Source organism: Poecilia mexicana, unplaced genomic scaffold (assembly GCF_051168715.1).
Source record: "Poecilia mexicana isolate PSO_F unplaced genomic scaffold, ASM5116871v1 scaffold_23, whole genome shotgun sequence".
Taxonomy (NCBI): Eukaryota; Metazoa; Chordata; class Actinopteri; order Cyprinodontiformes; family Poeciliidae; genus Poecilia; species Poecilia mexicana.
This window is the reverse complement of record NW_028263392.1, coordinates 1,987,016-2,003,687: the sequence shown is the minus strand read 5'-3', so window position 1 is coordinate 2,003,687 and position 16,672 is coordinate 1,987,016. Positions and strand designations below refer to the sequence as shown.

Below are 16,672 nucleotides of genomic sequence, written 5' to 3'. Positions count from 1 at the left end.
CTGCTGGAACCGCACATCAGCTGAGCTCATTATAGGAGACACTTTGCAGAGCAAAGCAGGTAAAAACCTTGCTAAAGGGTTAATAGAAGAGCCATGCTGTGATGATTTCCTGAAGGCGGAGTTTCTGAAAGAGCAGGAGTTTTTAAAGAGACATAGGCCCAATTAGAGCCATAAGCCATACGCATTTTTTTTTTCAACCTAGCTTATTAAACTGCAGAGGCCACAAATCCCTGCAAATAGCACTTTGTGTCTTTTCTAAGCCAACAGTGGATTTGTATGATTTTCAAATCTTTTGATAAACTTCTTAAAGAGACAGCTAGACTCCTTTTAGAAACTGCTCACTTCTTTTTTTTTTAAGCAACGATTTAAAATGTACTTCAGGAGAGGCATGGTCAGAAACCAGTGTGCTGGTTCTGTTTTTAATTCCAGGAGGGAGTGAGGGTGGAATCTAATCCGAGGGAGAAGCTGTCTGCTGCTCCGCAGGACGGGAACCACTCCCAGCAGGAGACCTCAGCCCTATCCTCATCTCTGTCACTGTAATTCCACTCAGGTTAGATGAAAGCCTTTTTGTATTACTGGTCAAACAGATCTGAGGCCATTTCTTTCACCAGCCAATCAGAGAGGAGGCTCCTCCAGGAAGTCAGAGGCCAGCTTGTAGTGATGAATTCAGCATCCTGTAGAGGAGAGAATAATTGTACCTTACATACACAGAGTGACATGCTTTATGTAAGTTTTCCTTCCAGGCAGATTAGCTGCAGGTGGCAACATCTTTTTGCAGCACTGAAGGCCTTCATTATCATTATCATTCCAGATATAAGCGATCATTCTTTTACCTAGACACCATGTGCCTCTCGCCTTTGTTTAAGCCTTCAGCAGATTGGAAACTGCTGAACTGGAGGTGCAAAGTAAATTGGTCTCTGTAGTTTTCCGCCTCAGATCTGATCGGATCTGAAATGTTTCTCTGGTGAAGGAAACTGGGCAACGATGACTCGGCGCTCTGCCCAGACAAAAACTGGAGCAGACCGTAAAGTCTGGTAGTGATTAAAGCCATCGATGAAGCTGGATTCAAAGCCTTGTGTAAGAAAACAGTGAGCATTGTGTGGATCTTTTATTTTTTCTGAATGCAAATACTTGACTTAAGATTGGCATTTTCAGAGTCGATATGGCAAGGTTTTCATTGTTTTGTACGGAAGCCCGGCAAGATATCCTTTTTATACTTTTTAAGTCTGGCAATCTGTTTTCTTGCTGTTTGAATGTTATCTGCATTTTGTTTTAGAAAAATCCAGATTATAATTTTTTTTTCCCACATGGAACATTTTGGGACAGCGGTCCTTGGAAACCAGGCTCTTGAATATCAATGCTGTGGTTTAACTCCAGCTCCTCTAGTGGTAGAATTAGATGTATTACAAGAAAAACACTTAACACTTTTTTTTTACAGAAATAGGGCAAAGATGTTAGTTTATAGTCGGCACAGTTGATCAGATTTTGTAACTACTTTTGCTTCCAGGACAAAAAAGTTCAATTATGTCAAAAGTGAAGCAAAAAGCTTTGAAACTTTTTTGTTTTAATTGGTGATACCTTTAAAGTTATAAGTAAAAGAAAATTTGGTCAAACTAAGTGAGAATGGGTCTTTTGTAAAATAAATAAATAATTTGCCTTTCCGGGTTTCCGTACCGTCCCACATGCATTCTCCTTACAAGTGTGGGACCTTTTAAAGGGGAATGAACAGACTTTCCACTGTACCAGATTTATTGGCCAGGAGCATTTTTACAACAAACTAATCCAACCAAACCCACATTTTCTTACTTTATGAGATGAATTTAGTTCAATAAATCATTGGCATGTGTAGTGTGTCTGATTTAATGATGTAAATGTTGGCTTTTGTGATGTTGCAGTCATATTCTGAAGAAAACAAAACTGATTCCAGTCATTGCTGAATTTATTAGTCACCATAAATTATTTTATTGTTTATAAGGTTAAAAAAATACTCAGACTCTTAAAATAGCATTAAAACCTTAAAAATCACAGTTAGCATGTTAGTAAAAATGCTCTAAGGAAGATCAAGGCCTCTGCTGGCGTAAAATGCTACAGTCATTTCAACGTTGATTTCATTGTTTCTTCATCCATCGTACCTTCATTTCCACCCCCCTCTCTTACATACATGACATTTCTAATGATTTACTCATGATAATCTTAACTTACAATCTGTTTGAATAATGTTCCTTTCCTTTCAATTATGGTGAAAGAGCTTAGTCATTAGTTTTTTTCTTCTTTTTTTTTTCTTCTCTTCAGCAGTCGATGAGTCCTCAGAGTGAAGTCCTCTCTCCCTGCACCAGGCGACCCCTGAAGGCCCACATGTCCTATGGACAAAGCACACAAACCCAGTTCACTACTATTTCTGGTATATTCCAATCCCATGTTGTCCACCTGACTGCTGTCAACACCTGAGGTTTTACTGAAAAGTCGGAGATAAAATGACACCTATTGCAATGTTGATGCTTTTCCAAACACACACACAAAAAAAAACAAAAAACGGCAAACGTTCAAACGTGAGTGTGGGAGCTAGCATACAGCCTCCAGACGACGTTAAAGATAAATGCAGAAAGAAAACAAGAATGGCCAAAATTGGAGTCTTTTGTGTGGAGTGACATTAAATTTGATGTTCTTCTCCGTCACATTTGGTTATACAGCTAAAACATTACAAACTGAACATCCTCCAGACCTGTAGGTGGCGCTAAACATGGAGTATGGGACCTAGCATAAAGCCTCCAGACAACATTAGCGCTAAACACAGCAAGAAAACAACAGTGGCCAACATATCTCCCTGTGAAGGGGCCAAACACAAAGTAGTCCAAAGTTGGGAGATATAATGAAAAGGATCCAGGCATTATTGAAATCAGCTAATGAAAAGCGTCCCCATATCATGATTCTGCCACCACCATGTTTCACCATAGAGATGAAAATGTTATAAATTAAATGATTTTTGGAGTCAGTTGAACACAATGGGTTTTATTTACAGTATCAACAGGAAAAGACTTCTGACTTATTTCTGAAACATTTTTGAAAGATCCTTTTTTTTTTCTTTTCACAACCAGGTGTTACTGTGTGTTGGTCTATCAAATAAAATCAGATCTAAAGCACAAAATTCTGCTTTAATATGAGAACATATGCAATAGTTCAATGAGTGTTAGTATTATTCCCAGACAGTGCAGTGAAAAGTCTTCTGCAGGAGTCCGAACACACGTTTTTGATGCTCTCAACATATATGCAGCTGATGATGCATATAGACACATGGAGCTAATAGCGAAAATTCAAACTGGAAGACTCCATCCCCTCCGTTCGTCCATCGGCGTCATGCTCATCTCCGACCTCAGCGCTGGACCTCACCTGACGTGTCCAATCATCAATCAAGTTCAGCATAAAAGGATCCACACCCAAGTCATCGGCCGCTTCCCAGCTGCGTTCAATCCGTTCATCTGCTCGCCACAGCTCCTCAGCCAGCACGTCTCATCTTCTCCACAGCTTCGTGATTCTCCGTCCTTCTACCTCTCATCCTGCGTTGGCCTTTTCTTTTCCCCTCAGACGCTCCTCTGTTGCAAGAGATGTTTCTCCCGACCTCAGCCTCGATTATTTCAAGCAGGCTCACCCGCCTATCTCTCACCTATCTGGGGTTTCCCGTACTCCTCGTCCCACCTTCGAAAAACGTCATAATAAGCCCCGTCACCTCGTTACCTTTTAACTTTTGCCATGACGCACGACGCAATTGCTTCCCGCACAGTCAGTGAGTCCAGCTAGCTAACTGCGGAGCTCTACGTGGAGGAGACAGCCTGTTAAAATATGCCACGTAAAAGACGACAGAAACGAAGAGAGGATCCGACGGAAGCAGCAAGGCCGTCTTCCTTCGCCCGCCAAGGTCTCGCTGCACCGATCCACGTCACCTTTTTCTCCCAGCTCACCATCCATTCTCCCTCCATTTCTCCACCACCGCTCTCGCATCGTCTTCACACCGTTGCCACGCGATGGGTCAGCCACGTCAACAGCTTCTCTCTCTTCCGCATGCCGCCATGGTCAGCACCTTTCCGGATTTCCCTCTCTACGCCCATCTCGGGCTGTCGGGGTAAGACGTAGCATTCTCATGTCTCATTCGCATTATTACGAACTGCATTTCAATTAGCCTATTCTCTCCCGAACTCGTAGGCCACTCAGGCTGCGCCCAATATTCTCGAGAGCTTTTAACTGCATGTTGAAGAATCGATTTGTCGTGTTTGGGGAGGCGCTTTAAAACGCCATTCGAGCTCTAAGATTCTTCACCGGGTTTACTCCCGTGCGACAGCTAAAGAGACCTGCTGCTGCTGTCTCAGCTCCGTGTGTGTTCGAATTATGGCAGCAACCAGCAATTCGCAGAGCTTTGCACAGTTTCCTCAATTAACCGACTGAGTCGAGCAAGCGTTGGAGGCAGGCAACGTTAAATAATAATGAAAGTTTATACAATGTAGCACCTTCAGCTCGTCGACTAGTGGCCTGTAGCCCGCTGATATGTTCTAAAGAGTGTAGGACCCTCGTTATTGAACGCTTTGGAAATGTCCTCGTATGGGTAGTTTTACTGCAGTGTACCTTCTGCCCCCATAAGCCAATGCCCTCATGTTAAACTCGTCTGGAGTCGGGGCAGCCTAGAGGGATTACTCATTCATATATCAGCACTCGTATGCGCACTCAGCTACTGAGAGCCATGCAGCCCATTGTCTCGGGTGTGTCGGCTACCGCATTTTTTATTTCAGCTCCATTATCAGCCAACTTGTCAACCGAAGACTATGCTGTCTTTGACTGTGTCATAATTCAAGTCATATTGCCAATTGTCTCTGCACGAGTACGTATTAATCATCCAGTAATTAGGAGTTTTGCCTCAGTTGTGAGGCATCACACGCTGTTCAGTTGCTGGCCACAGATCGTGAAGTTGACTTAAATCCCTCCATGACAATCTCGGTACAATCGTTCCAGACCTTATCAATTAAACAAGCCATGAATTCTCGCTTGCATCATCCATTTCAGCAGCTCAAGTCCTCAGCATTTTCTAACTCGTTTCACTGTCTAACCTGTTTCCGGAGAGTAATGTCAGCAAGCGATCCCGATCATCGCTCACTATAAGTTGTGTTTTAACTATAAGCCAATCCTCCACCATCTGTCTCATGTCTTCTATCGCCACCATTTAATTTAGCATACCTGCGTGTTGCATCTGGTCATTTTAACACCATTGCCGATAAGCTATCTCCCTGCCTGTGCTGTGTCCAGTCCTGCTATTAGACAAGTCACCCATTTCAAGCTTAATCTCATCCTGCCTGTATATTTCCTCAGTTTTCATCCCCATTCTGAGTCTCGGCTTTTTCTTCATGCTCATCGTAGTTCCAAGCCCAGCATGCATGCAACCTTGAGGGGAGAGAAAAAAAAAAAAAAAAAAAAAAGTCTATGTTCGACTACGTTCACCAGTCTCGAGGTACTCTCTTGGCCTTACGCTAACATCCAGTGCCAGACGAGCACTGCGCAATTCTCTGGTGGTGGTTGGTCAACCTCATGCAAGTGAATGTTATCCTGTCAATATTTCGCATATCTTTCCCCTCTGTCCTTTACACCCTTAATTTAAGGTTTCTTTCCAGTCTGTAACACCCAGCTGGCCTTCACCCTCCTGACTAGCTCTGTGCCTTCTCAGTCACTCCCTCAAGCTGACCCGTACCCCCAGGCTGGCTCCGCGCCGCCTCAGCTGGCCCATGTCCCAGCTGTTCCTTCTGTCTATCCAGCGAGGCACCTCTCCAGCCCGCACCTGTCATTCAGCCTTTCTCCAGGCTATTCTGCTGCCCCATACCCCCCAGGCCGGCTCCGCGCCGCCTCAGCTGGCCCATGTCCCAGCTGTTCCCTCTGTCTATCCAGCGAGGCGCCTCTCCAGCCCGCACCTGTCATTCAGCCTTTCTCCAGGCTATTCTGCTGTCCCGTGCCCCCCAGGCTGGCTCCGCGCCGCCTCAGCTGGCCCATGTCCCAGCTGTTCCCTCTGTCTATCCAGCGAGGCGCCTCTCCAGCCTGCACCTGTCATTCAGCCTTTCTCCAGGCTATTCTGCTGTCCCGTACCCCCCAGGCTGGCTCCGCGCCGCCTCAGCTGGCCCATGTCCCAGCTGTTCCCTCTGTCTATCCAGCGAGGCGCCTCTCCAGCCTGCACCTGTCATTCAGCCTTTCTCCAGGCTATTCTGCTGTCCCGTACCCCCCAGCCCGGCCCCGCCCCGCCTCAGCTGGCCCATGTCCCAGCTGTTCCCTCTGTCTATCCAGCGAGGCGCCTCTCCAGCCCGCACCTGTCGTTCAGCCTTTCTCCAGGCTATTCTGCTGTCCCGTACCCCCCAGGCCGGCTCCGCGCCGCCTCAGCTGGCCCATGTCCCAGCTGTTCCCTCTGTCTGTCCAGCGAGGCGCCTCTCCAGCCCGCACCTGTCGTTCAGCCTTTCTTCAGGCTATTCTGCATCCCCACAAGCTGACCCGTACCCTCCAGCCCGGCTCCGCGCCGCCCCGTATCCCCATGGCTGGCCCCCATTCACCTGCCCGGCTCCGCTCCATCCCAGTAGCCCCCAAGCTGTTCATGCTCACCTGCCTGGCCCCGCCATCACATTAACCACCAAGCTGTCCTGCTTCCTCCTGCCTGGTCTCACTCTCGCAGAGTATTCCTCCGCTGACTCTGTCTCCAGCCTGGCATCATGTTATGGTTTATCACTGCTGGCCTTCTTCCACCAAGTTCCTCGTGGCATCTGTCACCTCATATCTGTTCCTTCCATCAGTGCCTCACCTTTTCTCGTGATCAACATCCCTATTGGCTGACCACTTGTATGCTGTGCCTTTTCTTTCCTCTCAGCATTCTCCTCCTCCTGTCCCCCAAATCAACTCACAGGTTCAGAGTCCCACTATGGACTCTTTGCACCTCAGTTTCCGCGTTCCGGGCGGAGCGGCTCGATTGTTTCAGATCCATTACAATTATCATTTGCACTAGGTGCTTGCAGTGCTTGGCCAAGGTTGTACATCGATCCGAAGCCCCAACAAGTCAGCTGGAGAAATGTTTAAGATGCACGCCTAGTTATACATTCACTGACACGACAGTGAGTTTTACTTAAACTTTGTGGCTAACATTAACTTTAGCTTATGCTAGTAGGCAATATTCTCTGCCATTGTTCTTGTAAAAATGTGCTAATTAAGTATCTAAACATTCTAACGGACATGTATTTATTCTATTTTCAAGTCGTTAGTGTCAGAGATTAACGGGGGAGGTTACGGTTCGGGCTTTAGCTTCCGAAGCCTGACGAAGCTCAACAAGCCTCATAGCTTAACAGTAGCCCAGCTCTGGTGTCAGAGATCTGCTTCAGCTGACCGTTCAGGTTCAAAGTTGCTGCTTTAGAGAAATGTAACCATGTTGCTTCATGTCTGTGTTATTTCGCTTTATTACCTTTGCATGTTTCTTATGAAGAGCTCAGATAAGACGGTGTTTACAGCAGTATGTACAGGTGGATTAGTTGCCCTTTCCCTCCTCTCACCTTAGGGCCTCGGCCCCGGCCTCAGCCCCTTTTGGGGGGGAGAGCATCCCTAATCAGAGTCGGGGGCGTTCACCCGAGATCACAGTTCAAATATTCCGCCGGGGCTCGAGTGCCAAAGAACTGTCATTCATTTCCTAAGAACCGTTATTAATTTTGTCTTTAAATCTTCAATCATTCATTTCTACGTCCGAGTTTTTCGGCATGTCCCAGCATGGCCTGCCCTACGGCTGGCCCATGTCCTAGCCTTCCTCTCATTGTTGGCCCATGTCTCAGTTGTTCTTCGCTCATATTTTCAGCAGGGCTCCCATATAGCAGGCACCTATCCTCCAGCCTGTCTCCAGATGATCGTGTCCCCCGAAACTGATCCCATCTCCTGCCTGGCTCCGCGCCTTCAACTATCCTTCACTTTCTTGCCTGGTATTTTTCAGCCTTTCTCTTAGAATGCCTTCATTCTTTGAATGGGCTTCATGATATCATGAAAACCCCTCTAGCAATCAAATTTGATTCCTCCTACCAGCTTCTCACCTTTGTTAAGAAAATAAATTTAAAATAAGCTAATTTTAAAACTGAGCATGTCTTGACTCAAATGGCCTAAATTGTGGTTTTAAATCAGTGACTTATTCTGGCCTGTTGACCTTTGTTTTGCCTGTGGCTGCAGCGGATGGTTTGCTAGGATCGTTTGAACTGCCTTTTGTCTGTGTGGAGAGCAGTACAGGGGAGGTTCCGGCTTTTCGCGCCCATTTGTGAAAGGCCGTAAACTGCAGGGGTTTTAGGCTTCAGATAAGGGGCCAGAGATGGCTCCTGGATTGGATGAGCAAAGATACGCCTTATTTGAATAAATTAAAGGAGATAAAACTTTCTACACAGAAGTAACACATTAGATTTGCTCTGGCAACTCTCCAAAGATGTCTTTGCTTTTCTTCTTCTTTCCATTTATGTCAGGTAAATGAATGTATGTCTCCGTTGTTCGGTAGTTTCTGTGCATTGTCTTATATTGGATTAAACTCTGTAATTCTGTGACGTCAACACGCATTGTTTTCCTTGTGGCTACACATGGCCCGCCGAGAGGACCTGGGATCCAGAGGAAGAGGGAGCCAAACTTTTTCCAAAGTTATCCAATTTAGATATTTTCTTCCTTAACACCTTCTAGACTTCTGCACTCGTTTGGCGACTACCAGTACTGTGATGTTTCTCTCCGCACCCTCAAGGCAGCTCACAAGTTTTAGGTCCCCCTTTTCTTCGGGCCTCGGCCCCGGCCTCAGCCCCTTTTTGGGGGGAGAGCATCCCTAATCGGTTATCGGGATGTTCATCGAGTTCACATCAAATCTCGGCTCAGATCAGCTGCCGGGGCCCGAGCGCCAAAGAACTGTTATTCATTGCTGTCATTAAATCTTTTAATTGTTCCTTTTTCTTCGTCTGAGTCTTTCCAGATTGAAATGGAGCTAATAGCGAAAATTCAAACTGGAAGACTCCATCCCCTCCGTTCGTCCATCGGCGTCATGCTCATCTCCGACCTCAGCGCTGGACCTCACCTGACGTGTCCAATCATCAATCAAGTTCAGCATAAAAGGATCCACACCCAAGTCATCGGCCGCTTCCCAGCTGCGTTCAACCCACCACCTCCCCTTCTCCACCCTCATCCTTTGGCTCCAGGATGGCACTCTTTCCAGACCTCCACCACCAGTGTCGGGCCCCGGGGGAGAGCATCCCTAATCGGTTATCGGGATGTTCATCGAGTTCACATCAAATCTCGGCTCAGATCAGCTGCCGGGGCCCGAGCGCCAAAGAACTGTTATTCATTGCTGTCATTAAATCTTTTAATTGTTCCTTTTTCTTCGTCTGAGTCTTTCCAGATTGAAATAATGCTTCTGTTTTTAATTTCTTGCACTATTCTTTCTTGTAAGCAATAACACATCAGATAATCATGCTGTCAGTCCTGACAAGGTCAAAATATAGTCATGAGGCTGTGATATCCATAAACAGATGATGCTCCAGTGCAGATTAAGGCCTCCGAGGTTCAGAAATTAGCGATGAGCGATATTATAAATGCACATGGAAGCGGTCGGATTCAGGGACATTGCCTGGCTAAAAACATCGTTCTTGATTCTGCATTATCCAGATATAAAGGAATCCCGTCAGGCGTCTCACTGGGTTAAGAGTTTAGGAATGCACTTGCAGGGATAAACTTCGAAGCCCATCAGGGAGGCATTGATGCTAATGAGTGGGCTCAGGTGTTTTGTGAGACGGCCGGTTAAGATTAAATGTAAACAGTAATGAAAAAGTATGAGACCAACACAGAGGTGGAGCTTGGATGTCTAACCTTGAAGGCCAGTTCGTTCATCCCGTATTTCTTCAGCGCGATATCTTTCACCTCGTTCTCGATGTTTTCCTGCGTGGTTCCCCTCACATCGATGTAGTAGCAATCACCGCTGGCATAGTGGCAAGAGATGGCCTGGGAAACACACACACACACACACACACACATATTTCAGAAACTGTCCTCTTTCGTATTGTAGACCCGCTCTAATGTTTCCAACTGCATTTTAAAAAATCCTAACTTTACCTATGAATATTTTTCCAGCTCTAGATTGTACCTGTCCTGGTTATCAAAACCAAAATGGGACAAAATAGAATTGCTATAAAAAAATGTAGACAGTAAAGAATTATTTCTATGCTTTTTCTACATACATTTTTATGTATCCTGCACACTTTGTCAACAACATATATGTAAATAGATAAAAAGAAATAAAATTGACAGTTCAAAAATGGTGCAATAACCCGGTTGCATCCATCAGGTCTGAATCTCAACTTTTCATGACTATTTTTCCACTATAATGTAATGTTTACATTTATCTACAATGAAAAAAGTAATAAATGAAAAAATAAATAAATTCATTAGCAGAGTGTGGTGGTTAAAAGAGAAATGTCTCGTCTTCACAACATTTTCCATTATTAAATGATGATCATTTAGAATAGTTTTCAACACCTTGAGGTTATTTGTACTCTGTTATGTAGGAATAATGCTGCAGATATTTAAGTTATTTTTACAGTTTTCTGAATGAAAAATAAGTCCCTGCATGCATCATGTGTTTGAAGAATAAAGTGCTGCCACCTGCCTTCAAAAGACACAAACTGATTCAAAATAATAAACATGTGTCCAGTACAATCTCAGTATCTTTTATTTACCTCTAAAAAAAGATGAATAGATTAAGTTTATTGTTGGATACTTAGGAGGACTGGAAAGTCACCTGTTTTCAGCTTGATGAGCCTCAAATTTCCAATCTCTTTCTGACCCGTGAATGCACCGTATCTAACAACATTCTTTGAGGCTGGAAATCTGCCCCAAACACCGGCACCTCTGTGATCAGGACCGGCTTTCCCGACACACTCGGTACCTTGCGGAAGCCCTGCGTCTGGTTCATGCCGGAGCCGTGGATGAGGAGGGGATGGAAGAACACCGTGTCGCCCTTTTCCATCTCCACGTACAGCCTGGGGTGGTTGGGGTCGTAGTCCCGCACCCCGTGGTACATTTTGTTCACCCCGCCCTGAGAACACAGAGCCCTGGTGAAGCACATTTACAGAAGTTCCCAGCGGGGCTCCGAGGTCGGCTCCAGGTGCGTTACCTCCCAGTCGGGGTAGTCGTGCTCCTTTAGTGTACCCTTGTGTGTTCCGGGCAGGACCACGAGGCAGCCGTTCTGCCTGGTCACTCGCTCCATGGCGGTCCAGGCGCAGACGATGCGGTCTGTCGGCCGGAAAGGGAAGTAGTGCAGATCCTGGTGCATCGGGTGGCGAGACGTCTTCTTGCCTGGAACGACACGAGCAGCAGCAGCTGTCAGGATGAGGTTCACAGCCAGGCTAGGCGAATGCTAGCGCTAAAGCACGGTAGTGGAGGGGTGATTGCATCACCTGCATCAGGAGGTTTGTTGATCAGCATGGTGTGCATGGCCATGATGTTGGGTCCGGTGAAACACTCCACATACTTCAGGATCTGCCGCAGAGAGACACCAGATGGGCTCAATGGTGTTTTTAAGCAAAAAACAAACTAAGATGTTGCGGATTTTTTTTTAAGCAAGAAAATATATTACATTTGTTTTTTTGTTTGTTTGTTTTAAAAAAACACAGACTATCCTGATTGCCTTTTTATTGAAAACATAGATCATTTCAGGGTGTAACAAACACTCATCCACATGAGAATCCATTTCTTCCACTGTTTCTGTTCCACCCTCATTAGAGCACATAGACCAGGTCAGAAAAATTCCCTAAAAACTTTGGTGTCTGCTACTTGGAGCTTAATGTTGTTCAGCTCCATTTTAATGTCTGGTTTAGATCAGAAACGTAGCAGCGTGGGCCTTTAAAGCCCATCTGGAATCCTAATTTACCTTTATAGCAACTGAACAACAAAGAAAAGAAAACTAGGCTCCAAATTATATAGTTGATTTTCTTTGAACTTTACTTTGAGAGGCCACCATCATCCCTGTTTATCCTATTTAGGTCCTCTAGTACGTCTGAGAAAATTCTACTCTATAAATGACAGAGTTGTTGATTTTGAGGAGTATCTTTAAGATTTGGACTCAGACACGTGAATTTGAACAACTGCATAAAGTCGGTCACTAAATCAGCTTAAATGGTTTCCTGTCTAAACAGGAAACAGACAAACGTATTTATTACAATGAGCGATTATAAAATCCTGCTATACTTAGATTAAAGTATTTTGATTATAAAATACTCCTTTAAATTGGGACAGAAAACATTCTCCAGCTGACTTTTATTTTGAAAGGACAGCGTAATCCCTTTTTCTTCACCTCTTTATTTGTGTTTTGATCATGTAAAATACACTTTTGAAATGATTCTACATGGTAAAATTGTGATGTGTTGAGTAATTTTAAGCTCTACATTTGAAAGCCCAACATCACAACTTGTTTAGATTCATTAGAATCCAACAGTTTTTATTTCCAAACTCCAAACTACGTTTCCTGTTCAGCATGATGCTGACACTACCATGTTTGAAAGTGAAGGTGTTCGGTGTTACATTTTACATTCTATTCTTTGCAGCATTAATTACTGGTAGTTTATTTATATTAAGATGTTTTCTTTTTTTGCTTCTGCTTCACAATTATGCACAAGTGTATCCTGGTCTTTTACAAAAAAAAATGTATGAAAAACTTCAACATTTTTGCACTGCCCTGTATTTCCCTTAGTTTATTCGAGGGAAAGGCAAATTAAACTCCAGAGTTTATCCTGTAGATAACCTCAATGTGACCACATGCTGTTTATGTAAGACGACCTGGGTCATCTCTGGCGTTATGGAGTCCTGCTGGGTTCAAAGTCCATTCAGTCATTATTACATCACTAACAAGACACCTGGAAGAACATCTTCTAAACGTACACTGCAGACTTCAGGGCCGTACCTGAGGTAAGGCACAGTAACGGAACAGCTCGGGGTCTTCCTGGAAGTCCTGGAGTTTGGACACGGCTCTCTGATCCGGAACAAACTCCGACTTGGCGATCGCCACGTCCCTCATCACGATCAGGCCCGGCACTTTGACTTCCTGCCGACAGATCCGTTCGAACTCCTTCCTAAAGAAGATCCAAATTAAAGAAGTCCGACGCCTGATTGTGACGAGGATTTAAACTCTGAACTACTCCTGGAATTAACTAAATGCATTTACTATCCTTAAAGCAATAAATAGTATGTAGTTTGAGTGACTTGTAGCTTTTTTTGTTTTACAACCACAAACTTCTATATTTCTTATTGGGAATAATGAAAGTCCAATGTACAGCGAGAGGTACAGATGTGTGGCTAAATTAAAGCATTTTCAAGTGTTTCAGTTGCCTAATCAAATTCCATACCACAATCTGATTGAGAATTTGTAGCAAAGTTAGAAATGTATGTCTTCCCATCCAATCTGACCGACTTTTAGCTATTTTGCAAAGAACAGGCAAATGTTGTCAAGTTTTTTTCCGGCCGGGTAACATCTTGTTCAGTTGTAGCCTACATGGATGTGTCTACATTGTACTGTAAGCGCTAAGAAGCCTGGTTGCATCTACACCATTGGGCGACCAGTTTCTCTGAAATCTTGTGGTATATTTGTTCGTTGCCCTATCCAGTTGACACTGAATGCGTTCTCCTGCCACAACTGATGAAAAAGTCTTGGACCTAAAGGTTTGACCATGGGATTATCGATTTGCAGTTTGCCAATTCACCAACTGCTACGGTGTCATTGCAGGTCAAAAATGGTGGTTGTTCAAGGAGTTTATAAGAACTTTACTGATGCAATGACCGGCGGTCAATAAATGCAGGCTACTGCCAATCAAATTGTTTAGGCGCAATACCCGACTTTTACCAATCCATAACGTGGTTACGAAAAACAGGTGCAAGATCTGCAAAAGGTGACAAATTGGACCAGGATGGACTGGAGAAGAGCTGGATGAAGAACGGGCTTTAAAGAGGCAACAGACCAACAGTGGTAATGACAGCTGGGCAGTACTGAATCAGTGGAGGCTCAAGATCAATAAATGTGTTTCTTAATTCATTCATCACATAAAAATGAAAGACTCAGCTGTGTGGGTTTGAAAAGAATGGGGTGTGATTATGTTTGGAACTGTAGAAACTCAACTGTACCTGAATCTGTCGATGTCCGTCTCAGACACCAGGTTCTTGATGAGGAGGAAGCCATTTTTCTCGTAGAAGAGCCGCTGCTCTGGCGTCAGTATGCCTGTATCAAATGAGTATCTGTGCAAGAACAGGATGACACAAATTAGATTTGAAACAAAGTTACTTTAAATGGCTACATCTGTTAGTCAGAAAGCAGATGAGCTGTTTGTGTTTAAGATGAAGAAATGTTTCCAGGATGTTAGGTTGGAAAAATCATACTTTTTTTTTAATGGACTTTGTGCAAAAGTTCTTGCAAAAAGGGAAACTGAACACAACAAACTGGGTCAAAGGTGAGAGAGCAGCAAGGTGCTTCCTCCTACCTCAGTTTCTGAGGGGGGCTGTAGGTGAGGGTCTGAGCGGATGTTGGGGAGGCTCTCTGAAAGTCAGTTAAGGAAAAACTAGATACGAAGACAATATTTGTGCAGGTTCTTTCATATTCTTAACTGTTGTATAACAGCATTTAATTCAATCTGAGGTTTGGACTTTGTCTGGTCCATTGATTTCTTTGATTGATTTCTTTGTGGATAATGTCCTGTTTCATGACCCAGTTTGAAGGGAGGCTTCATGGATGCAGAGCAGGACCAAAGAGTAGAGAGAGAAGGAGGAAGTTCAAACTCTCTCTTCCACCCTTTGTATCCTGTACTCCAACATTTCTCTGCCTGATTTTCTAACCATACAGCCAGACAGATTTAAAGAACAAAAGCAAATGCAGTGTATTTGCTTTAGTTGTGTTTGCCAACAACTGATGATGTCATCCAGGATAAAGTTACTGCGGAACAGAGTCTGCTGCTTGGATTAGCATGTCATGACAGTCATGAAACTTTCATACAAGCAGAACGTATCATCTGCAAAACAGCGAAAGGCCGTTCTGCAGATGGCCTTTAGGTTTTCTGAAAATTGAGCCTGTTAAAGGAGAATAAAACTGAAACGGACTCAAGATGGAGCCTTGGGGAACCCCGGAGTCAAAATTGAATACCATTGAATTCAATGTATTTGCGAAAATTAAGGACGAATTTGAACGATACATATGCGATGGTCCACAACTTTAACGAAAGACGCAACAGAACCAGGTCAGCAGAACTGCCGGAATCAATACATTATAAATAAAATCCTCCTAAAACAGCCGAATTGTGGCGCTCTTTTAAACCAGACGGACGATTTTAAAACACATAGAAACTGCTAACGTCTAGCCCTGACCTCTGCCTGTGTTTCAGCCGCTATGGGAGCTCTGCAGCATGTCCTCCTCCCGGAACACGTTCAAGAACATTCGGATGTCTCAACAGAACGAAAGGATACGATCGAAGCCGTAGCTCCGTCCAGGTGATGGATCACCGTCCGGAGTCTTTCCGCAGCCCGAGACATCTTCCCCGCTAGCAGCCGTCCGCTCTCAGGGACCGACGGACAAAGGTTTCCTATACGCTGGTTGTACTGGGGGAAATAACATCATACGTATGGACTGACGTTACGTAACGGTCGCTGCAGAGTTGTTAAAGGTGGACTTTGGGTCGCTGTTAGGAAACACTTTTACATCGAATGTCAAATTTAAGGCAAATACGTAAGCACAAATGGAAGGGACATGAAGGCACGTATGAGTTTTATGCAGTAGTTATAACAACATATATGTTTCCAAATGAATGGTCACTGCCAAATAATTTATGTTGCTGAAATAGACCTTATTAAAGTCTAATACAAGCTATACATTACTAACTTCAACTACTCAACGATGTCGTGAGTTTTATCAGCTTATGATTAGTTTTTGAGAAGGAAAACAGTTTTTTATTTACACAGACAAACGCGTAAACATAGAGCAGAGATAGTGGTCAAAAATGTGATTGGTTGAGAATTTTATTCCAAACTATTTTTCATAATTTGTATACACTGAATAAAATAGAAATTACGCATTTTATACGAGAAACTGTTAAAAAATAATTTGCCCAGCAGGGGGTGCCACAACACAATGAACTTCCAAGCCACTTTCGAAGTGCGGTAAAGAGTAACAATAATGAAAATGTATAATCAAATTAACAATATTAGACCGAATATAAAAGTTTTTTATATGATCAAACATCATGAAATAGTATCAAATAGTATGACTACTATCAAAAACTATCAAATGGTTTTGATAGTAGTGAAGTAGTTTTTGAAATCATATTGTGACTTATAATTATATTTGTAAAACACTGAGACCTAAATGAAAAATGTCATGAAGGGGTTGTAACATAGGACAGTCTAATCTCTTACATGTATCTGAAAAAGAAAATGATTTAACTACAGATAAACTATAACGATTAAACTTATTTCCATAGAAAATCCAGACACCTTAAAAAGGATCTAATCTTCTTTGGTTGAATAAAGGAGGCGCCCAAACGTTTTGCCAAAGGGACCAAAGCTGTCAAATGAACAGTAGCTGTGGGCCACAAACGATTTAATAAAAATGCAAAAACAATGTGTTGCTTCAAAA

At 43.7% G+C, this 16,672-nt stretch overlaps 1 protein-coding gene and 1 long non-coding RNA gene across 2 annotated transcripts; one reads left to right on the top strand and one right to left on the bottom strand.

The window, feature by feature from the left end:
• Positions 1-1,921: 1,921 nt before the first annotated feature.
• On the bottom strand, positions 1,922-15,664 carry phyh (phytanoyl-CoA 2-hydroxylase). Its single transcript, XM_014975105.2, has 9 exons — positions 15,508-15,664; positions 14,532-14,587; positions 14,179-14,289; positions 12,965-13,133; positions 11,463-11,544; positions 11,180-11,361; positions 10,952-11,101; positions 9,877-10,008; positions 1,922-2,360 (listed from the first exon to the last, which is right to left on the bottom strand). The coding sequence occupies exons 1-9, from the start codon at positions 15,571-15,573 to the stop codon at positions 2,307-2,309; spliced, it is 1,002 nt and encodes a 333-aa protein (XP_014830591.2). The 5' UTR covers positions 15,574-15,664; the 3' UTR covers positions 1,922-2,306.
• Positions 14,789-16,471, top strand: LOC148152462 (uncharacterized). Its single transcript, XR_015762100.1, has 2 exons — positions 14,789-15,281; positions 15,426-16,471. It is a non-coding gene; the product is annotated as an uncharacterized LOC148152462 (long non-coding RNA).
• The last annotated feature ends 201 nt before the right edge of the window (positions 16,472-16,672 follow it).